Source organism: Sturnira hondurensis, unplaced genomic scaffold (assembly GCF_014824575.4).
Source record: "Sturnira hondurensis isolate 20B ecotype Veracruz unplaced genomic scaffold, ASM1482457v3 Scaffold0002840, whole genome shotgun sequence".
Classification (NCBI taxonomy): Eukaryota; Metazoa; Chordata; class Mammalia; order Chiroptera; family Phyllostomidae; genus Sturnira; species Sturnira hondurensis.
Window position 1 is genome coordinate 1,661,923 of NW_028075471.1, and position 23,540 is coordinate 1,685,462.

Here is a 23,540-nt window from a genome sequence, read left to right on the forward strand (position 1 = left end):
CCCCCCCCCCCCCCCCCCCCCCCCCCCCCCCCGTATATCTATGTGTGTGTGTATTTAGTGGAAAAATTTTTTGAGAGTTAAATTGAAACTTGGCTGTGCTGGGTGTGGGATCACAGGTCACCTTGATGACTACCACAGGTCACCTTGGCATCATCTTCTCCCTGTGCCCTGGCAAAATGCATCTCAGGCAGGTGCCAGGAGCAACCTCAGGGTCATAGGTACGTGTTTCTCCACAGAGCAGAGCAATCTTTGAGGACAGACATCTGGGGTCAACCTCAGCTCTGCCACTATCAGCTGTGTGACCTGGGACAAGTCACTCGACCTCCCTGGACTCAGTTCCCTTCGCTAAAAAATGAGAACAAAAATAGTGCCTACCACATGGGATTGTTATAAGGATTAAATGAGTTCATGTTCACAAAAATGCCTAGACTAGGCCAGGCACATAGTAGGTGTCACATATGTGTTTGTCAAGTAGATGCACATCCTAATTGGTTCATTTACTCTGCTCACTCGTTTGTCAGGTAGTTGTGGAGAACCTCCTCTTTGCCAGGCACTTTCCTGGGCACTGCACGTGAGTAACTAATTTGCAGTCCAGTGTGATGTGTTCGGAGATAGGGCTGCCATGGGAGGCTGAGGGCAATGCAGGAGGGACCTCAGCTGGCCAAGGACAGGCCAGTGTGGACTTCCCAGAGCTGATGTCTCAGCTGAGTCCTGAGGGGTCACTTCACTTTGAGTTTGAAGAGTGTTAGAAATAGATGGGGTGAGGTATGCAGAAACATGAAGGTAGGGATAATAATGACACGTTAGTAGCCTGCTCAGTCTACTGGGGAGTGTGGTGAGAGGTAGGAAGTGGTGAGAAGAGGCCAGAACAGCCAGCCAAGTCAGAGCGATGGAGACTGTACATTCTGGAATGTTGGACCTCATCCTAAAGAATGTGAAGAGCCACATTCTGGAATCCATATCACTCTTTGGGTTTTTTCATTGCTCTTTTTCATAGCACAAGGACCTGCCTGATTGGACAGTAGAGAATGGGTTGGGGGGGTAGTGTCCATGCAGGGATGCTTAGAGGCACTCATCCCCATCAAGGGGAGAGGTGTCATGGGGGATGACATTAATTGGTGGTGTGAAGGATGGAGAAGTGTCATTCAACTTCAGGAGACACTTAGCTAGGAGCAATGGATGTGGCAGTTTGCTGAGCCCTGTCTGCTTTGCCAGGCCCACTGGCCTTTCTCTCTGATTATGCTTACCCTTTGCCATGTACCCATGGTCACAGACAACTAAAAGACCCAGAGGACTCGGTCAGCCTTACAAGAGACCTTTGGTTTTCCTTGGAGTCATGAGTGACATCAGAAGTTTCTTGGGCTTAGTCATACCAGCAAGCATCCAGAAACATTTTTTGTAAGATATATCAGTAGAATTGAGAATCACATTTAAAAAATGTCCAAACTAAACATTTTGTTCATTCACCAGTCCAGTGGTCTGGATGGATCAATGATGGATGAGAACCTCTTTAGTTTGGTGGTCAGGACATGGCTAAGGCAGAGAGGAGATGGGTCAAAAAGATGGTCACATACCTGTTTATGTAGCAAAGCCCTGCGTCTTTGGGGACGTGCAGGGCAAGGGCCACCTCAGGAGAAAAGGGAAAGCGACTCTAGCTGGAAAAATCAGAGAAACATTCATGGAGGATGTGCCACAAAGATTGATTCCTTCCTGTCTTCTCTTCCTTCACAAATATCTAGAAAAAAATTACCAGAAAGAGAGACAAAATAAAGCTCTCATGCCAAGCAACTCCCTAAATAAAATTGCACACACATACTCGTGCGCATGTGATGAAGTCATACCAGTCTGACATAAACTGGTGCCACTGCAGGCAGAAACCGGAGTCCAGGAACTTGCAGCTGGCTCAGAAGGAAGGACCCCTTGCCCTCCTTTCTGAGTTTCTCTGTTTATTTCACTTGCGAATTTGTTGCCAGCTTTCTGCGCTTCATGTCATTTGGCACAACAACCCTGAACTTGAGAGATCTCTATGTTCTGACTGCCATGCCTCCAAGCTGAAATAGTGGGACTGGAGTCCTTTTGCTGTGACAGGGCTGGGGAAGGGGCCCTGGGAATATTCTGACTGCAGGAGAATACCAACAACATGAGAACTCATGCCATGACAGCATTCAAAGGCTCACCCGCTGTGTTACGGTGTCGGTGGATACTGTTTTCTGATTTCACTTGAGTGAATAAAAAAACTCATTGTCTTTACAGTTTCTAAACTGAAACCAACTCTACCTTGTGTTCAAAACAGTCTGACAGTTTCTACACACCCAACGTTCTTTTGATAGATAGCTAATTTCTAAAAGGAAGATGCCAGGTAGAGCTATACAAATGCAAGCAAAAGGAGATTTGTCAAATGTCACAGACATCCTCTCAAATTATACAGGTCCTCTCTTTACCCCCAGTGTAATCTCCTAACCACTCAGTGGTATTTGAGATTTTTACGTGAAATATGGCATATGGCACATGTGTGTGCTCAGGGACCTGGTGCAACTCTCTCTGAAACTTTGAAATTCATTCTGAAGGCTGTTGTGCATCTAACCTCTGCTCGGGGAAACTTGAGAGAGAGTTTTGTCTCACAGTGTTCTAACTTACCAGAGCAGCCCTCCCCCAGGTGTCCACATGTATCTTTGTTTTGTATGGAGTTCCCAGGTATGGAGGACCTAAATACCTGGGAACTCCATACCTTTTCCTTCTCTGCTGAGAGGGGGTCTTTTCTTGGCCTCACCCCTTCACCTGAGTCAGAAGGTAAGCCCCTCTCCTTCTTGCATCAGTCCTTTTCCTGCTCTTTTGCTGTGGCACAAACAGTTCCTGCCACCCAGCCACTCAGTATGACCGTCATCTTTATGACCAGCTTGGTGTTGTAGGATAAACTGGCTTTTTGAGAAAGAGAATTTAAATCTAGCCACTGGCAGTAAGCTGAGCTTGACCTACAAAAACGGTGGTGGGGCCAGGCCACCTCCTCCCCACACACAGTGCCTCTGCCTCACGGAAACTCAGAGGACACCAGTTTAACAGAAAGGTCATCTGGGTTTTCAAAGCAGCCTGTTAATTGTTGTTTCTTTAAGAAATACCAAAGCTGTTTTAGTTTTACAGCGATCAAAAGGATTCTGTAATCACACTAAGACAGCACATAGGACTTTTCATCTTTGAGACGCTTAAAAACACTAATTAATAAGAGCATGCATGGTGCCTTGTAGAAAAAGGAAAAGGCTGATTGTCTCGACATGCCCTGTTGCCTCTCTCCCACCTTCTGGCTGCTTCTGGGCACACCCTCATGGCCCTGTTTGCCTCCAGTGTATCTGAGCTTCTCATCTTCCCATGGACACCAAGGATGTCATCTCCGAGTACAGACTCATCAGAATTTCTCTGGCATAATATCTATGTTATCTAGTCATGTGTCTTCCCTAGAAGGCTCTATTTCAGGGTCACACGTTAAGGGGCCAGCGCGGATTTCGTGGACATCCTCGCAGCAGTGCTATCACCAGGCCCTCTGAGGCTTCTCTGAGGCCCTGAGTCGGATTTTGGTTACTGGGTGTTGTGTCAGTGTGACATGGTATTTTGGGCATGTAGCATGATATTTAGCTCACTGCACTCAGTGTATTGTAGTTGTTCTGAATCTGAAACTGGTTCTTGCATCTTTGGCCATCAAGGCCAATTTCAGAGCAGCCTGAAAGAGCCTGCTGTTAACAGAGACATGAATGGCTGGTGGGATTTGACTTCCAGAGTGGTTCCACAACCATTCTCTTGCTTGCTGTGTGCAGTCCCATCAGTAGTTGTGGTCTGGGCTGAAGACATGTATTAGCAAGGAGACCAGGTCAAGGGTGCCAGCGCTGAGGCTGATGAACACTGGAGGCTCAGAAACCAGGCGGAGTTGGTTTTGCATCTCAATTCCCACTGCCTATTAGCATTTCACCAAGTGACCGCCATCCTTGGGCTCTGCATTTTCCCACCTGGGAAGCAATTATGCCTCTCTTGGAGTTGTGAGTATTACAGGAGATGTGGACAGCCCTTAGCAGAGTGCCTGGCACGAGAAACATCACTCTTCGTGAAGGTGATCAGATGTGAGGGAGAGGCTGGCCAGCAGGAAACATTTGCTATTTGCCTCCCTCCCTCCTTTCCTTCCTTCCTTCCTTCCTTTCTCTCTCTCCCCCTCTCTTCTTTGCTAAAGGCAGTGACTTAGAAAGCAGACTACGGTTTTCTAACCTTAGAAAGAGGTAGCAATCATTGGTTGCTACATTTTGTGAATTCCTTCTTAGAGAAACAATGAACTTAGAAAACTGAAAATGGTAAGTGCTTCAAAGTACCCTTTGGGAAGGGTAGCAGAATACCAAGGGATGAGCCCTGCATTGTGGTAGCGAAGGAAATATATTATATTTTTTATTTCTTGTGCTTTTCACTATTTTCTACAATGAGCAGTTGCTACATGGGTTTAAAAACAACAACCTTAAAAAGCAGCAAATGCTCCAACTGTTCAGACTGTAGCCAGGAGAACAGTGACTGACACCAGCCACTGCGAGTCCCTTTTCCTAGAGTCCCCTGCCCTGAAGTTGGACATGCTGTGACAGTCACAGACCTTGACTGCAAATTGTAGGGGAAAAGCTATCAGTCTGTCACAGGCCTGTCTGGCCACTTGACCGGGGAACCATGTCCTTATTTGAGAGCCTTCCCTTTGACCTTAAGAAGAATTGGCCACCTTGCCAAGATGAACTACCTGTTTAAAGGAATAAAAATATTGGTAAACAACTGTACCATTAAAAATTCATTGTATCCTGTGAATATACTCTCTAGGGATGAGCTTGGTGAGGCAGGCTGCCCTATCTTAGCCATGACATGAGCAGTTAGTGGTGCAGGCCCAGTGGGCATGTTCTCAAGCCCTGTGTGTCAGGGCGTGCTCTGTGCTCAGTCGGGCTTGTATCCGTTTGCTCCTCACTGCAGCCCTGTGAGCTGGATGCTACTCCCTTCACCCTAGAGCTGCACAGGTGCACACTAGCCCCCAAGGAGATTGGGCAAGTGCACGCCGGCCCCAGAGTGTATACAGACTGTGGATGGAAACCTGATGAGCTCTGAGCCTGACTCTGGGGCCCTGGCTTTTAACTCATCTCCTAACTGGACTGATCTGCTGGTAGTGAATCATGATCTACAACTTGAGGTCAACAGATAAACCTCTGACAGCTTGTCTGTGCTTTTCCATGGCTCACTTGGGCCTGGCTCAGCACCTTATCAGTGTCCGGGGTCCACCAGTACTGGGGGGTGTGAGGGTGAACAAATGAGCAAGTGAAGGAGTGAATGGATGGGGTGAGGGAATGAAGTGCCCAGAGGCTGTTAGACCTTACTCTTGCGTGCATGGAGGAGAGAAGACATGCCTTCTTTCCTTCCCCCAAAATGGCCGCTTAAGCCTCTGAGACAAGAGGAGGCCAGGAGCTTGGGGGATGTGGCCAAGGTGTTCACCAGCTGAGGACTGCGTCTGCCATGGGAGAGAAACATCTGCCCAGACAATGTCTGGCTCCTGGCCCTCGGCCCCACCCCTCCTGCAGATGGCATTTGCTTTGGGCAAAACTTCTTCCTCTCCAGTTGTGGGCCTCCCGCCCCCATCTCCTTCCTTCCTCTTGGCAGCACGGAGCAGCACGTACAGTTTATCAATTATTAACACACACAATATTTGTTTCACAGAGTCTGCATAGATGTGTGTAGCTCATTTCCTCTGGCCTATCCCAAAAGAACACAGAAAAACCAAAGGCATTTTGGGGTTTTTCAAACCAACTTGAACCTGGCCATCACTGTAGCCTATCCCATTGCGCTTCCAAAGTCAGTTGGCAGGTAACACAAAGGGCACTCGCAGCCGACAACTAACATTGCTGGGAAGGTCCCGGTGCTCGGCGCGTCCCCAGATGGTTCCAGCTCCCTCCTCTGATGGGTGCCCCTCTTGTCCCATCCTCCTAGGCCACAGGCTGGTTTGTGTGTTCACCACATCTGGCCTTTATTTAAAACTCCACCTCAAAGTATTTCATGGCACAGAATATCTTTCCTTATTAAATTCTCCCTCACATATTTTTTTCATAAAACAGGCACCAAAAACTACAAACCTACCTGTGGCTCTCAAAGTATCTGTTTATAAACCTTTGGAAACCGTTTGCAATTCGTTAATCACATTTTCAAAGGAAGTTACAGATTACAGATACACTAACAAATGCCATATACGATGCCTAGGCCCAGGAACAAGATCCTCAGGCAGGGAAGAGGGAGTGGGGTGGTGGGCCTGGGACTTGTCCCAGGCCCAGTCCCATGGGAGGAGGGAGGGCTGGCCTGGGAGTCAGAGATTGGAGAACTTAGTTCTTCTTCTGTCACTCTCCATCTGTGACCACATGTATGTCCCCTGAGTCGGAAAACAGGTACAGAGGATGAGCCGTGCTTAAACACAGTAATTCATTTCAGTTAGCAGTGAGGTAATCAAGAGGTTCCCTATAGGAACTCCAATCAACATGTTTCTAAATAATTGTTAAAGAACCCAAGTTTGTGAATATTTCACTTAACATGTAATTTTAAAGTAGTTACTTTTAAAGGAAAAAAATTAAGTCACTGAATATATGCAAGCTGGAACTCTGTTGACTATTTATGCTTGAAATTCAAGCCAGCCTTTAAAAAGAATTCTTAGAAAGGGAAGTGGGTAATGAGGAGAGAATGCGTTGGTACACGAAACATCTAAAAGAATACGGCCTCCAGGCGCAGCATGGTTCAGGTGTGCACACCATGGTTCAGGTGTACACACCATGGTTCAGGACTCATTTTGTATTTGTTCTCTGCTTTCTCTGCCCTGACTTCATTGTCAGGAAGTAGAGTAGTCGTGGCCACGAGGAGTTCAGATTCCCATCCTGCCACCTTAGCGGTGCTAGTGGACGGAGAGCCTCTTTCTCTGGATCAATCCAGGAAAGCACCCCTGGTAGAGTATCGTTTGGGCCTGAGTTGAGCCGCCATCTCTGAACAAACCACCACCTCCTGGAGAGATCTGGGTTTTCTCCACATGCTCAGGTCTGTCTCCCTCTGAACCGAGGGTGGTCTTACCTTCACTAGAAGTATATTTATTGAGGGTGGGCCAAAGGGGTTACCTACAGGAACAAAAAAAAAATGATCACCATGTAAAATGTGGGGATGGTTGGTGGCAATCTATGACAGGTGTCTTCTAAAGAAGGCCTAATCTCTAGCCATTTAATATGTTTCTTAATGGGGCAAATGAGAAGAGGTGGAGTTGGGTCATTATGCTATGGTTCACTTGTCATTCTCAGCCTGTTTTATATATGTAACAGACCACTCACTTTTTCTTGTCTCACCCAGATTAATCACTATGCTACATTACTGTTTATATTCTAAAGGAGCCTACCCATTGATAAAGACCCAAATGGAGTGGAAGGTGTTTCAGACCCATTTCACATCCCCGGTTAAGGAGACACTGTGGGGAGGCACTCCTAGAGTGGATGGAGTTCCAGAGGGGGCATCTCCAGCCCCGCCTCTTTCTGTGAGTGCAGTTGAATTACGGAGACTTGCTGGAATATGGTGGCTTGGTGATCAGCATGCTGAGAAATCTTACTTTCCCTCACCCTCTAATCTCTCCAAGTTTCATGCATACCAATAATACAATGCAGTGCATTTCTTGAGTGGTTATTTAGAAATGATGGAAGACATTTTAGGCAAGGCCAAAAAAAAAAAGGAATCTCTGCAAAGGAATCTCTGCAATTGCACTTTTGCCAGATGCCCTCTGAAAGGACTTGGGTTCTTTAGCACAGGTATGCATTCTGCTGCCGGGAGAGTCATGAGTCCCAACTTGGTGTTGAGTAGACAACTCTTGGTGTCTAAGATTCCCACCAGGAGAAGGCATATGTGAGCGATCGTCCTCTGCAACAAACATCTCCTGGCTGCCTGTGGTTTGCAGAACAGTGACCTGCAAAAGTATTGAATGGATCCCTTCATTTCATAGAAATGAAGTATGAAAGAGTTGTACGCAGTGAGCCTGCATGTTTGCTAATGAGGCCACAGCTCTCAGGAATCAGGAATCATGCTACTTACAAAGTAAGGGTTTACTTCCTGCCTGGGGATGTGCTTCTCATTTACATACAGTATCTATCTAATCCTCTCAACCTCCCTGGGCTGTGGAGGTGCTCTTGTTCCTCCGATTTGCGGCTGTGAAAAAGGAAGCTTGGAGCAATTTGGCACCTTGCTCAGTCCCATGCCCAGTAAGTAGCAGGATTGCTGTGCTGTCCTCTTCTAACAAAGACAGTGGGATGCTTTTTCTGAGGATGAAGGGACATTTGGTACTCCGGACACTGGGGTCTTTTTCAATGTTTTTAACAGTGGTTGAAATAACATGGGGCTTAGCCATGAAAATTTGGTCAGAGGCTGTGGGGGCAGAGTGTCCTCCCTCACACTGGCTATATGATCTTATCTAACTTGCTACTTGATTTGTTATTTAACTTGTTTGAGCCCATTTTCACACCTGCACGATGGCCAATGCACTCACCTTCCAGAGGAAGAGGGGTAATAAACTGTCAGCAAGCCCTGGGGGAAGAAGGAGGCCTGTTTAATTGACCATATAGTCTTGGGACCTTCCACTTACTAGGAGTCCCATAAACGCAGGTTGAATAAATGAATGAAGAAGTATTTTGAAGAGACCAAAGGAAGAATTTCCACCCAAGAAACTATGAAAGTTCTGCCATTAACCATCAGAATTTGGGCTGCATGACCTTCTGGGGCGCCTAGTGGCTCTCAGTCTTACTAAGGTGGGACTTGGGGCCATTAGTACAGGTAACAGTGGTCCAAGAATGTCTGACTAGCTCCTCAGGGGGACAGTCGGGGGTCTTTCAATCATGTGCCCCTCCCCATCACACCTCCTTATTGTGAAAGTTTGGTGACAACCACACTGACCTGGCCCCGTTCCTCCCACTCCGGTCATCCTGGCTCTCACAAGGACCAGAGCTTCCCTGCGTACTCGAACTTTCCGTAACAGGATCCAACTGAGAATCTGCTATCGCTTACAGCGGCTTCTGAGGGAACCACTTCCCTTCCTCCTCATCTGGAGTGGATCTGATGTCATAAAACTGACCCGAACGTCTGTTAGTTGGAAACCTCAGAGGAGAGAGTGAAAGGCTGGTTGACCGGGGTGGCCAGGGCCCACTGCCCCTTACAGGCGAGGCGGCCTTCCTGGGTGTTGGGGGTGGGCAGTCTCTAGAGATGTCCAGGGTTCCTGAAATGCAGTCAACATGCAGAGGACACCAGGGCGGGACAGCCACCTGGCCTTGTTTGGCCCCACAGGGACTTTCTGTCTGGTCTGTCTCCCTAGATCTCACTGGGGGCCAGTTGAGACCTGTCTGGGCCAACCTGTTGACAGTGATTTTCTCCTTCATGTCTGGTGCGCCTTCAGCACCTGTCTCCAGAGTCGCCGAGCGGTGTTCCAAACAGCAACCTGTGGTTTTGGAGGCTTCACTCAGAGTGACTCTGCATCTCACTTAGAATCTTGCCAACTAAATTAAAAAATGACCAATTTAGAGACAAAAGCAAACAAGAAAAAGACCATCTGTACATATATTTCTTTCCCAGTATGCCATTAGCCCTATTTTATGAACTTGTAAAAGGGTTGCTTCTCCTTAGCCTGCAGTAGAGGGCAGGCTTTCCTACATTATAAACACCCCAACAGCCAACAGTAAAGTCCTGAGACACAGGAATGTCCAGACACACGGACGTCCGGTTGATAAAATGGTAGGCATGCAGGATGACTAACACCAGCGATTTAGGGGGAAAAAACTGAAACCACTTCCCCAGTTATTAATGCACTCATCAGCTTTTCCAGAGAAATGCCCTCATGGCCATTAAACCTGGCAGTGATTCCCAGTTCCCACACCCACTCTCGGTAAAGCAGCCGTGTTTCACTCAGGACTGCTGTGGCCAGTGTGATAGCAGGTAGAAGGTTCTGTGTGTCTGCACAACGTTACCACGATGTTGAACCCAACTGCAGAGATCAGTGCTTTTGTAGCCTAGCCAAGGGGTGTGGAGTACATTTCAGACAGGAGGTAGGGGTGGGAGAACTATAAAACATAGCGGATACCACTGGGTATTTGGTAACATATGTAAGACACCCTTTCCTCTGTTTTGAAGGGATTGTTTTCAAAGCTTTGGAGAAGAGGAAAAGGCTCTCCCCCATCTCACACACAAAGCATCCAAGGAGGGGGAAATCTCTGCTTTGTGCCTGGTGTACTCAGAGCCGAGGGCTTCCCTAGGTGAATTCATGTCAAGCAAAGAGTTAGCGTGTATAGTCCCCCGGTTCAAAGCACATGTTTACAGGAATCTGGACTCAGCTCCCTGCCATTCAAACCTTTAGGGCTGGCACCACGTGGCCTCTCGCTGACATCCCTCCATTCCTGGTCCCCATCTTCAAAAGGGGACTTGAGAGGATAAAGGTTGCCCCAGCTGGTGATCTCATGGAAATGTTTTCCTTTTCTGTTCCTTCCCCTTGCTAGTACGAAGAAGGAAAAAAGCGAAGGAAACCTAACTACAGTAGCGTTGACCTCTCCGAGGTGGAGTGGGAAGACCGAGATGATGTGGTAAGTGATTTGTTTTCAAGTCTGGTGAGGAGGGCACTCCAGTGCGCCCACTTCTGTACCTGGATGCTGCCCCAGGAGCTGGCAAAAGGCCTCCCAGAGGGGCACCTGCCCACCAGAGGGGCGTATAGACAATGGGCCCTTTCACGAAGTTTGGGGTTTTATAACTCTCCCGCTGGTCAGACCAGTTGCAGACAGGCCAGCCACTGGGCCTGCTTTGCACCGTCTGCAAAAGCTATCCCTTGGTAGGCCCTCTCCCTTCTGTGGCTAATGAATCCATATGCCTCTTCAGGGCCATTAATGGGACCTGTCAGTGTCAGAGGTGCCTGGACGGGTGGCTCTGCCCTGTGCAAAGTCAAGGTCAGAATTTATCTGTCAGGATTTCATGGGCACAACTCACATTGGCCACCTGCTTCCTGGGCAATAACAGCTTTTCCCCTTTCACCAGCTACATTGCAGTAGCCACACGCCCATTCGCCACACAGATTCAGCCCCTGGTACTATATCTGGTACCTCGGGGAACTCTCCTAGGTCACTGCTTAGCCCTGTCAGTCTTCTGGATACATCCTTATTAAATCAGATCTGTTAGACATGGCCACCTTGTGTGAATGCAGGCAGGCAGTCCTGAATTAAATCAAAACTCCCCAGGTGTTTCTGTCCAGATCCTTGCTCCTCCCCTCTCTCTGTTGTCTCTGTGCCAAGGCCATGCTTTGCTGTGTGCATCCTCCCTGATTGGTCTGGGGTCCTCTCTTAAGTTTCACCTTTGAGTAAGTATTATTCCCATCCCTCCCTCCACCTTGCTTCTAGAGGGATATTGATGGAGACCATTTGAATTCCCTGGGCTGGGTTCTCAAGCTTCTAGAAGTATGGCCAGCTTGGCAATTCCCTCACTGTAGCTTTTCTCCTCCATCATCTGTTCCTTGGACATCTCAGCCGGCATAAATCTCTCATTTTCTTCCCTGTATATAAAGTACAAAAATCACATCTGTTTCAGAATTTAACCTATTTCCTCCTACATCTGTACTAAGTCTTTTTAAACCCAAGTTCAGGCAAAATAACTTTACCGTTTGATAAAAAGCTGCTTCCTCATCTGCACTCGTTTGCTCACATTCCAGTGGCTCAGTGTCCTCGTAGAGTTTTATATTTTCTTGTTCTTTGAACATTGTCATCAGGATTCATGTCAGGTTCTTTTGATTGTGCCACACCTAATATATATGTCCTCTCTTTTCAACCTGCTCTCCTCAAGAAGTGGAGTAGCCCAATTTTGAGGAGCACAGCTCAGGGGAGAAGCTGCCTGGGTTTGAATCTGCTTTCTGCTGGCTGGTCTTGAGCAAACAATGATCCTGTCTTCCCCTCAATTTTATTTCTTGTACTTTTGTTTTTCTCTGTAAAATGAGTATCATGATAAGAGCAACTACCTCGTAAGAGTGGTAGTGAGTATTACACGTGTTAATGTATTGAAAGTGCCTATATTAAATACAGGTGCTTACACTGTGTGGGCGTGGTTAGCATTCTATGAGTGGTACCCATTCTCGGCACTGTTGCCACCACCATCAGTCCTCGGGAGACCTTCTCATTGGTCAGTGTCCTATGGACTTGCAGTTGCTAAACTGTCTCCTGACTCTCTGAAGGGCGCATCCCATTGTTTTCCTTTCTCTTCCATCTTCATTTTATTGTTGCTTTATTTCAACTCCACTAGACCTTTTGGTTTTCTTTCTCAGAAGGCTTGAACTTTGTCAGCATGCTTCTCCATCCCTTCATCTTTCCACTTCAATTAATGTGGAAGGCAGGCTTGATTATGCTTGTTTTTACTTTAGAGTCCCCACACATGGGAAGCATCACCTCTGCTGGCTGATGCTCAGCTGCCACTCACTTCTCCTTTGCCTGTGACCTGAAGACATTTAGTACGTGGCTCACTCTAGTCATCACCCGTGCCTCAGCTAAGTTTTAGTGAGGTTAGGTCTCCTTTTACTAATAATGGTTTGGAATATACCTTTTATTTTTTTGTCCTATCTTTCTCATTGGAACTGCATAGCATCAGATTCCCAGACTTCTGTGCGTGTTCTTCACCTTCATCCAACTTACAGGGCTGAGATCTGGGTGTCTACCTGCTGAGTCCCCACATCTCCAGCAAGGCCAATGCTCTTGTTCAGCACAGACTGGCCTCTGGTTTTCTCTCTGGTTTGGGTTTCTTCTCTTGGCCCATTGGGAGCACAGTACATTTGAAATGTGAGTTTCTCCACCATTGACATGTTTGGGAAAATCCAAGTTGCCAGTTCTCTCCCAAGGAATGGCACTCCATGGATTAGAGAATCCTGGAATCTGCACGAAGCATCTTTGAGAGTCTCTGACAAGAGAGACAAGATCCCATATGCCCATGTGCATGCCAGTGGGGTTTGCATGTAGGCAGCAGAAGGCAGGCTTCAGGCCAAGGCCTGGGAAGGGTCAGGCAAGCAGAAGCCCTTCAGGAAGAAGACGCATGAGTGTGCCCAGCTGCAGAGGACTTCTTGGATGAAGCACCCTACTTCTCTTGGCAACTAGGTTTGTGTTGAATTGAATGCCCATATTTATAAAATAGACCCTGTGTATTTCAAAAAAGGTGTGACATCACGTATACTATTATTAAAACAAATGCAAAACAAGACTGGCTAAAATTAAGGTAAGAAAAAGATTAAAAATTAGAAATCACTTAGAGGAGAATGTTGAGACTTCCAGCTCCAGGGTGAGTCAGGCATCATGTCAGCAATACAATGAGTAGGACAGATCTTGTAGGGACCCGTGAACTAGGAAGTGACCCTGAAGCCCTACTACCCCAAACTGAATCACCAGCGTTGACTCCCTCTTAGAAGAAAAAAGTATCTCTCAAATATCCTCTGCTTATAAATTCCTAGAGATGGCTGGAGGAATTAAAGATGATTTTATCTTATTCCTATTAGGTTTTAGTCATTCCCAAACTTTCTACTGTGAACATGATTATTTCTATAAACAGAAGGATGCTAATATAAATAAAAACTGCCACCTATTAAATTCTTCCTTCATGACAGTATTGTTCTAAGTGCCACGTATGGTTTACCTTGTTTGTTTCTCACAACAATCCTGTGACGTTGATATCATTGCTCTCCTCATTTCACAGGTAAAGAAACTAAGGCAAAGAATTGCTGTAGTGGTCCAAGAGCCTTGAGGGTAGAGTCCAAGCCAGGCAGTCTGGCCCCAGTTCTCTTGACCTGTTGGTATGGCTCCAAAAGAGCCACTGAGTCCAGCAGTCCACGAAGACCCTGTCTCAGTGATTTAATGTGTTACCCTCCTCACGGGGTGCAGAAAAGACGGGTTGTGCCTGGCGCTAGCTGACGAGCAAAGGCTGGGCTCCTGGTGGTGGGAAGACGGCCCATCAGACTCAGCTGAAATCCCTTTTTCCACTGCCCTCCAGGCAACTCACATTCTTCTTGCCTGGGATGACGCTGATGGAAAGATTGCTCCGAGTTCTTTCTTTCCAAAGCCCCATAAACCTCTTCTCCTGGAACATATTTCTGAAACCTTTGGCCATTTAGTTTGTTTTCTTCTACCCATTCCTGTATCTTTGCAGCTCATGCTTCAGCCCTGGGTCCCACACCAGCACAGCCCACCTGAGAGTCCATGCTGAAGCAAAGAAAAAGGAAGAGAGGATTTTGTTGTATAAATATTCTATGTCCAAGTCTGTCTTCATATTCCTTTTTAAAATTCTTTTTCAAAATAATTTATTAATTTATTTTTAGAGAGAGGTGAAGGGAGGGAGACAGAGAGGGAGAGAATCATTTATGTGTGGTTGCCTCTCACACGCCCCCAACTGGGGACCCAACCTGCAACCCAGTCATGTGCCCTGACTGGAAATCAAACCAACAACCTTTGATTCGTAGGCTGGTACTCAATCCCCTGAGCTGCACAAGCCAGGGCTGATTTCATATTCTAGTTGGGGGCTGGCTTGGGACTAACACACCCATTGTCTCCCTTGGCTGGGGTTGCATGTTATTAGGGCCCAGAAGCACATGCGTCTGTGCACTGGGAAGGTTCTGGTGTGGATAATGAACCACCATTAGGAGAATGAGCTATCTTTATATAATTATATACAAAACCTAAGGTGATCAATGACTCTCGGGGGAGAGCTTCCTTAATGAACTCTGACCTGAGAGAAGAGCTGTAGGCTCACACAGGAACTGGAAGCGAGGCCACCAGCTGTCACAGTCATTAGTAAAGTGGGTGCTGTGAGTAGTCAGCGGAGCTGCTTAAGCTTCAGAGTGTAGACAAGAGAGACAGACTCACTGAGCTGTGGGGAAGCGTATCTGACCTAGATAAGGTAGGGCCCAGGGCCAGGCAGGTCGGGGGGGAGCAGTCCTGGAGTCCAGGGACCCTGATCACAGTCACCAGATTATTCTTTTCAGCCTGAAGAGGTTTGTCCATTATTTTATCAACCACGCTGTGGTGAAAACTGCTTTAATGTCCACTGCATGAACACACTTAAAAATATGTGATATCTGATAGGGGAAAATAAAGGTATATCATTGATAATTTAATTTGCCTTTCTTTGACTATGTGTTAAGTTGAATATCTGCATGTATGATTTTTTGATGGCTGCATAACATTCTAACATGAGCACACCCAAACTCATTTGGAGATTTTCCTCCACCAGGCCATTTTCATTGCTCCAGTTGCCCATACCATAATCTATTCGGTGGCTGTTCAGGAATATTCCACCACTGAGCACGCCCTTCCTGCCCTAGTTGGGACTGACAGCATGGTTCTTCCCCCTCTCTTGCCTCTGTTCTGGGTACCACCTTGGAACCTAGACATTGGGCCTGGTGGTACCACTGACTCACCATAGCCTTTGGGACAAGTTGCCCCCTTCTCAAGGCTCCCTCACCTCAGATGGAAAAGCAGCATTTCTAAACTGCTTTGGTCTCACAGGGTTGTACTGCCACCAGACAGTCCATGGAGAAAGCACCTTCTACACTCTGGTAGTGATGACAGGAAACCACTGCAGGTTTCCCTGTCTACCCCAGACCACAGAACCTAGAGGTCGTCTACTGGGACATTACAACCTCAGACTACTGCACAGCCAATGTTTAAAAACACTTTCTTTGATTAAATATACCAAGAAATAGCAATAAATTATTTTTATATTGATACTACACAATTTTTATATTGACACTTTCAATTTGTCCAAATGCTGTCTCCTGATTTGAAAAGCACAAGGAATAGTGTGGGTTTGAGGGGCAGAGAGCCCGTGACCTTGGGTAAGTGTCTTAACTTTGTGCCTCAGTGTCCCCACCTATAAAATGGGGATAATAATGATACCTTAAGAGATTAATTTGAGGGTTTTAGTTCCTGTGCCTCAAACACAGTAAGAGCTCAATATCTACCAGTATTGTCCAAGCCCCATAAGAGTTTGATGAACACAGTTTGTATAGTACCTGGCAGGATCCTTGGGGTCTAGGCATCCTTACTCATGAACACTTTTGACAGAATGAATGACGGGTGAAGAAACTGATCCACAGAGAGGTCACAGGACAGTGGTATGTGTCATGGTAGAACTTGACACTTGAGCCTTGATATCCTGATTATTTCTCTTTGTCTTAGATGTCCTCTTTTTCAGACTGTGCCAACCCAGACATGCTGACAAGCAGGTTTTCAACCTGAGGAATTAGGGGAGAGTCACAAATTCATTTAGTTGTTCATGGGCAGCAATGAAAAGCAATGAAACCTGTAAAAATAAGAGACATCAAGGCAGCATCAGAGAAGCTGTATTTATGTTGCTCACAGTCAAAGATGTTTGAGAAACATTGTTTTACAGCATGTGCATTTGTGTCCAGCAAACTGAAGTCTGAATCCTGAATCAGTAAGCTATTGAGAGGGGTCTGGCAGTAAAGGCCAGTGAGGAGGATGGTAATGAAGATGCTGCTGCGGTGGCTGTGACCATGGAGGGCGGTCAACATTCACTGAGTGCTTGGTGGGTACCAGGCACTCCTACAAATATTAACTGCTCTGGTACCCTCTACAGCTCTGTGAGGTGGTTGCTCTCATTAATTCAGTTTTGCAAAAAAAGAAACTGAGGCACAGAGGTGAGTAATTTGTCCAGGACCATAAACCTCTGGCTCCAGGGGGTATTTCTTAACTACAATACTATCCTGCCTCACAAGTAGGTGTTGTATAAGTAACCTTTTTTCATTATTATGGAAGAAAAGGGAAAGACTAGACTAATCGTCTAGGCATTCACCTCCAGAAAGCAGCAGTGACCCTGGCCTTGGATCCTCCCAGGCCGCAAACTGATTGTTCTGTGCTACTGGGAGTTGGGGGTGGGGTGGCACGGAGGGTAGGGAGGCTTACCTAATCTCTGGCTTGCCTGGGGAATGTGAGAGGGGAAGGTCCCAAATGGCTTTAGGCAGGCACCAGAAAGGGGAAAAATGAAAACCATGTTGAAGATAAATCGAGCCGTTCTTGAAAGTTAGAAAGTAGACTTAATTAGGACCAGCTCTCCCAATCCAAAACCACAAAAGTTAAAATGGGAAAATATTTCCAGAAATTCCCATTATATGTTGTTAAAATATATCTAGAGTCAAAAATATGTTTTATTTTATACCTGCCTCCAGATAAAATTTAGACTTTTATTCTCTCTTATAGAAGATGGAAATGTGAACCCAAATCTAGACAACTCTGAGACAAATTTAGGTTGCTTGCAAGCATTGCCACTTTCTATCACCCATATCTTATTCAAGCTTCTCAAGAAAGAAAAGAGGGAAGGGACTAACAAAAACAAACAAACAAAAGAAACATGGCGCGGGGCTGGGAAAGAGCACGTCCTGACAGGCTGTAGCATGTCAGCATTCGCTCCTGTTCCATTAAATGGCCTTCCCTGTCATTCCCTGTCGTTTCCCATTGGTGCCCATGACGGCACATCTTTCATCACTGTGTCTGCTGTCCTTCTCTGAACTCACGGAAGGGCCACATGTAATTAGAAGAGGTCAGCCAGGGGTGGGGGAGGGAACCAGGCTCACTGTTCCAAATGGGACCTCTGAAAATCAGATATGAGGTCGCTCTGTTCACCGCTCCTCAGTGTCAGCGAGGCCATTAATTGGCCTTGATTTCTCAGAGAACATTAAGAGATGATTCATGCTATGAAAAGCTAATCCCTGTCTTCCAAATGGTTGACCTTTTTTTTAAAAAAAAATAAACTACTGTGTAGGAAAAGGTTTTTACTTAATTTTGAAAATTATTTCTCTGTGACAAACCAATGCCTTTTAAAAATAAGGAACTTATCCCCAGAGACACTCTTGCTTCTTGAGTAGTTCTCCTAGTGCTGGGGGTCCGTCCCCTGACTTTCAGGATTTGTCAACATTGCACAGGCGTTTTTGTCATTGTTGCCCTGAGGTTTAGTCAAGCAGCCCAGATTGAAGTCGGTAGCCAGTAATTCATTGTAGTTAGCCCCTCTCCCTTTGTACAATAGCCAGTGGGTGTTTATTCTTCAGAAGCCTCATTTTGGGAGTCTGAGTGCAATATGCAAACTCACTGAGAAAATACTCGTGATTGGGTGGGAAACAGCCCACGCCTGTCATGCCTCTGCTTCCACAAAGCCACCAACGTGCTCCCGAGCTGGAGGTTGCAAGGTGTCCAGATGACCTGGTAACCCAAGAAAGTACTAACATCATTTTCTTTTATCATTTTAGTTAAGAAACGCCATGGTGAATCGAAAGACGGGGAAGTTTTCCATGGAGGTGAAGAAGACAGTGGACAAAGGGGTACATTTTTCTCAAACATTCTTGCAGCTTAATTTAAAACAAACCACTGTGAAAAATTAGCTTTGAAAGCTCTATCTGGAATAAATATCTTTCGCTGAGATCATTTTTCTCTTGTCTTTACTTATCTCAAACAAAATTCATGTAGTACTGTTAACCTGATCATAGTGTGTCCATTTATTTTTATTTATTTCTGAAAACTTCACCTAGCAGACTAACCATGTTTTCTTTTCTCTACGACTTTTGTTTTTCAATCTAGAAACGGGTTTTGGTGATGACAAATGACTACTATTATACAGACATCAAGGGTACTCCTTTCAGGTAGAGCTGACCATAATACATGGACATTCCATCAGACCCATCAGTTGTGTTTGTACAAAACCTGCTGACACTCAGAGCTCATCATCTGAAGATAACCAAACACCCTGCCAAAAGGCTGGAAAGAGTGAGGAAGGGGCTTTTCCCAGGCTGCTTTTCTTTTTGTTTTCCAGAAGGGGGAAGATGGTTCAGGCTCATGCAGGAGAACTCACTCAAAATTGTCTTGGCTTTGCATCTCATTATTAAGCAAAAACGCTTTGGGGGTTCCAACTAAGGGTGGAGAGACAAGTTCAGAGGGTTACCAGGGTCCTTAACCATCTAACTTGCTGCTGAGTTGAGTTTCATTTCACCTTTTATTTCCATGACCAATAATAATAATAATAATAATCCTTCAAACTCAGAGGTAGCATACCCATCCCTACATGTTGTTCTTCCATTTTAATTTCTCTAAGCTGTCCTCCTGTGCTTGTCTACCTTTGACTCCTATTTTTCTCTTTGTAACAGTCCTGAAAAATGGCTTTGCCTCATTGCCTGCTTACATATGAGTGTGTGGCATTCTAACATCTCCCACTATTGTTAACTTGGTGGTGTAACACCTTTTGTAAAAAGTTATTTCAGTGGGGCTGCTTCACGTTCCTGAACTGGTGCCTTGCGAAGCTCAGGAGAGAAAGAATTTACTGACCACAGATTAATCTGAAAGTTGAACATAGATTGTTAGCATATACAGCCAGGGATTGTGGGTAGGTTGCATGTGGAACCAGAGCAACAGAGGGAGCACATGACCACTAAGTGGGTTTGCCAGATGAAGAAACTGTGTTTTTAATGCATTCTGTTAATTTAGACAAACATAGAAAGAGGCTTAAATTAAGCCAAAGAGTGTGAAAACTCTATTAGGCTAGGGAGAGAGAGTTGAGCAAAGAAGTTCACAGAACAATAATGTGGCTATACTAAAGTGGTCATAGAAGTTTTTCTTTTTGCCCCTGAGAAAGGGTTAATTTTCCCTGGTGTCAAACTCTAAAGTCTAGAAAGACCCATTTCTGGCTGAATTAGGGCAGGGGTGTGTAAGGCAGTAAGTAGTGAAGAGCAGAGCGAGTGACCCCACTGGGGACATCCAAGAAAGGGTCTTTCTAGGGGACTAAGCAGTTTGCCACACCTTTTTATAAACACAAGAACAGCCCATTGCTGCTGGCACTTCCACTCAAAAAAATTACTTTGAAGCAGCTGATTGAACCTAAGAAAAACCAACAGCAAGTAAAATCAGTGGGGTTTCGAAAATAAACTGCTGGAAAAATTGTTTACAGAACATGAAATAGAAATGTGCAAATGGAAAATAAAAAGTTAGCCCACAAGTCTATTCTAGTTGATGGCGTGAATTTCAAGGTCTGCTTTGTTTCTCTGCACAGTTTAGGTGTGGCGCTCTCCAGAGGCCATGGGAAGTATTTCTTCCGAGGGAATGTAACTATTGAAGAAGGTAAGATGCCAACTTGATTAGTCTTACCCTTCCCCATTGGGTTAACTGATGAAGTTGTTCATCTGTTCGACACTCTGGCCAATCCCTGGACATTTGACCCAGCTAATTGTCCGCTTGATGTTACCTTGCTTCCCTATACTGATTACGGATGGGGGGGAACCCCACGTAGTGGCAGCCTTCCTTGTGATTTCACTTCTTTGTATTGAGCTCTAACCCACAAGGATGTGAAGGCCAATCATCCTCTAACTATATTCTTTTCATCCCTAAAAATCAATACCAAGAAAAATACAAACTAGTGTATAGCCTGAAGCCAAGGGCCGGGGGCGGGGGTGGGGAATAAAAGCAAAAACATGCAAGTCCTAGTCTCCTACTGTGGCTCGAGCCGCAGATTTCGCTTGTGTTGCCTGGCAGCCAAGGTCCAAAGAGAACTGTGATCATTGAAATGAGTTGCGTGGGTCAGAAGGAGTAAGTTGTACCTTGAGATTCCCAGATCCTCTTGTCTTAGTAAAGCACTATAAACTCCTAGTAAATGTAGCAGTTGTTACAGCTCTGTAATACTTTAATGTTGTTATTACAACCCGTACTGCCTTTTTACTCTCCCCAAAACCCAGCAGCTGAGAGAAGTTTCCTTTCTCAGTGTCAGCAGCTCACAGGGAGGGGCAGGGCTGGTTTCTGAAGGGCTTCACACCTAAAGTGGCCTTGAGTACATCCCTTGCCCAACCTGGCTATTAAATTCTGCATCTCCACAAAGAAGGAGGTGGACTAGACTAATGCTCTTTCTGGGTGTCCCTGAAAGACAGAAAGACTCCCTGGGGAGTTATGGCCAAGAGCAGAAAGGTCAGTTACAAGTCAAGTTTTAATTGGTCAGAGCTGGTTACAAACGAATACAGTGAACTTCCAGAAGCTGGACCACCTTGTGGCTCAGATGTAGCTGAGAATGAAGAACGAGATTGGTTGTCCCTCAGATGCCAGTCTTCATAAGTGGTCTTCTAGTTTACCGCTGATTATCTGTGCATTTTTTCCCACCGGTGTTGGTTTTTGTCTCCCAAGCACTTGTGTGATCTTAAGGAATAGGAAGGGGAGTGAAGGGGGTCACTGTGACCTGGGAAGAATGCAGAGTGACCACTGCCATTGTAATCAACTGTGTGGCCTCCTCCCAGAGACATGCAAGAGAAAACATGCAACTCTGTGACTTGGGCAAGATGCTCATTAGGATGAGAATACTCCAAGATCATTATTGTAAATTCGAGAATTTTCTGACTCCATGCACCATGGGTTGCTCTGTGGATATTACTCACTATGAAATCAGAAAATATATGTCTAAGCCATCTAAGGTTAAGCTTAGGAAATAGCCTATAGTCAGAACAATAGAAGGAGAGGTTATTGATCAATTATTTGCCTCTCAAATATCCATTCCCTTAGTCAACCAACCCTCAGTACACGAGCTGGCAAGTTGTCTTGCATTGTCTTTTGGGTCATTTCTTTAGTCACTACCTTCTCCCTGTATGCTCTGCAGCTGTTAGACTGAGAGGTCACAGAGAGAAAATTTCAGAGCTAATTACCACCACAGTGTGAGAAATCAGTTTGAATCCTCAGGAAGGGGGAGAGTGTCTGGTTGTCCACACAAAGGAGGTCAGATCTTCCTCTCTTTGTTGGTCCTCTGCGAATAAGAGGGCTTACAGTCCCGCCAACTTTGCTGAATAACTGAGCCTGAGAAAACCACTTCCTTTTACGCTAACGAGGAGAGGGTATTGTCATCAGAGACCACCAACATATGATTGTGTTGTTCCCTTCTTGGATAAGGAAGGAGTACCCTGGGAAAGACAACCATAGTTCCATAGAATCTTCCATAGGGAACACTGCCTCACAGAATGTAGGCATTTTCAATGTGCTTTGCAAATGCCAGCCAGATATTACAATGATGATGATCAGGTAGACGTTGCTCCAGGTGTGAGGAGTCGCTACTGAGGTTGAAGTCATGGGCTGCAGCTCTACTTGCTGAACTCACTCCTCTTGTGAATCTCCACGACACTTTATCTATATCTTTAATATCTGTTATACACAGTGGTTGTTCAGCCAGTGAGAGCTTATGGCATTATTGTCAGCGTTATCAATCATCAGTAGGTGTGATTTTTATCAGGAGGATCAAAATAAGAGGTAGAAGAATTAGGGAACAATTAAATGTCTTTGGTGCCCTAGAAACTTAGAGAGGAAGTAATCAAAAAGATCTTTCTTTGAGGGTCTCATCTATAAGACCTATGAAATATATCCAGAGAGGGTTTGGTGGATCAAAGTTGATGAGAGTAAAAACTAGAAAAATAGACAGACTTGACATCATTAACCCAATATTCCAGGAAGGTCAGATCCCACATGAGGGCCTTTGCACTATACTTCCTTCTGCCATGACCACTCTCTCGCTCTTCCCTGCTATCTACATGGCTCTCTCCCTCACCTCCTTCAGGATTTTACTTTAAAGTATTTCTCTCAGTGAAGACTTCTCTGATTTCTATAGTTAAAATCAAAAATTTCTTTCTGAACCCTTCACATCTCTTGGCACTCCCTTACCCTTGTTATATTCTGTCTTTTTCTCCGTAGTCCTCATGATTAGCCAATAAGCCGTGTATTTTAATTATTTACTTATCTCTTTTCTGCCACTAGAAAGTAAATACCATGAGGGAAGTGATTTTTGTTTTGCTCACTGCTACATTCTCACGTCCTAGACTAGTACTTTGCTCAGTGAATATATGACAGGAAAGGAAGGAGGGAGGGAAGGAAGAAAGAAGGGCAGATGGATACACGGATTGTCCTAGGGACTAATCCATCATCATCACATTTAATCCTCTCAGGGAGTCTATGAGTTAGGCATTTTTAACTGTGTCTTCTGGCTGATATAACCCAAGAGCATTCCCAAGAGCATTCCCAAGAGCATTCAACCAGTAGGTGTTAGAGGCAGGATATAGTCGCTTGGAAATATATGATGATATTCTATCTAATTTATCCTTTACTTCCGATAAAATCAAACAGGAGTATGTGATGATAAATCTAGTATTTTTCTATATTTTACACATTTGTACTTTGGGAGAAAATTGATATCCTGTGTGCAATAAGACACTGTTGGTCATTTGAGAAACCTCGACATCCTAAAACAAGCTATAAGCATCCTTGGAGTCCCTGAGGTCATCATTCAGAACTATATGTCTGCTGATTACCCATTGAAATGAAGTCACACGAAGACACAAGGAAAGAGAGTGATTCCACATAATTGGGATGGTCCAGAGCATTCTATAAACACTCCCAAATTTGGCAATTTCTTATCATTCAACATATAATTTCACCCTCACAACCACCTGTCAGTTAGAG

At 45.4% G+C, this 23,540-nt stretch overlaps 1 protein-coding gene across 2 annotated transcripts in view; it reads left to right on the forward strand.

Annotated features, from left to right (window-relative positions):
* Positions 1–23,540, forward strand: part of CACNA2D3 (calcium voltage-gated channel auxiliary subunit alpha2delta 3) — an 861,794-nt gene that overhangs the window by 654,795 nt on the left and 183,459 nt on the right. For both annotated transcript variants that reach the window (XM_037040694.1, XM_037040695.1), the window contains 4 exons: positions 10,548–10,631; positions 18,323–18,394; positions 18,651–18,712; positions 20,113–20,180. In XM_037040694.1, coding sequence (XP_036896589.1) covers positions 10,548–10,631; positions 18,323–18,394; positions 18,651–18,712; positions 20,113–20,180 — 286 coding nt within the window. The remainder of the gene's footprint in view (positions 1–10,547; positions 10,632–18,322; positions 18,395–18,650; positions 18,713–20,112; positions 20,181–23,540) is intronic.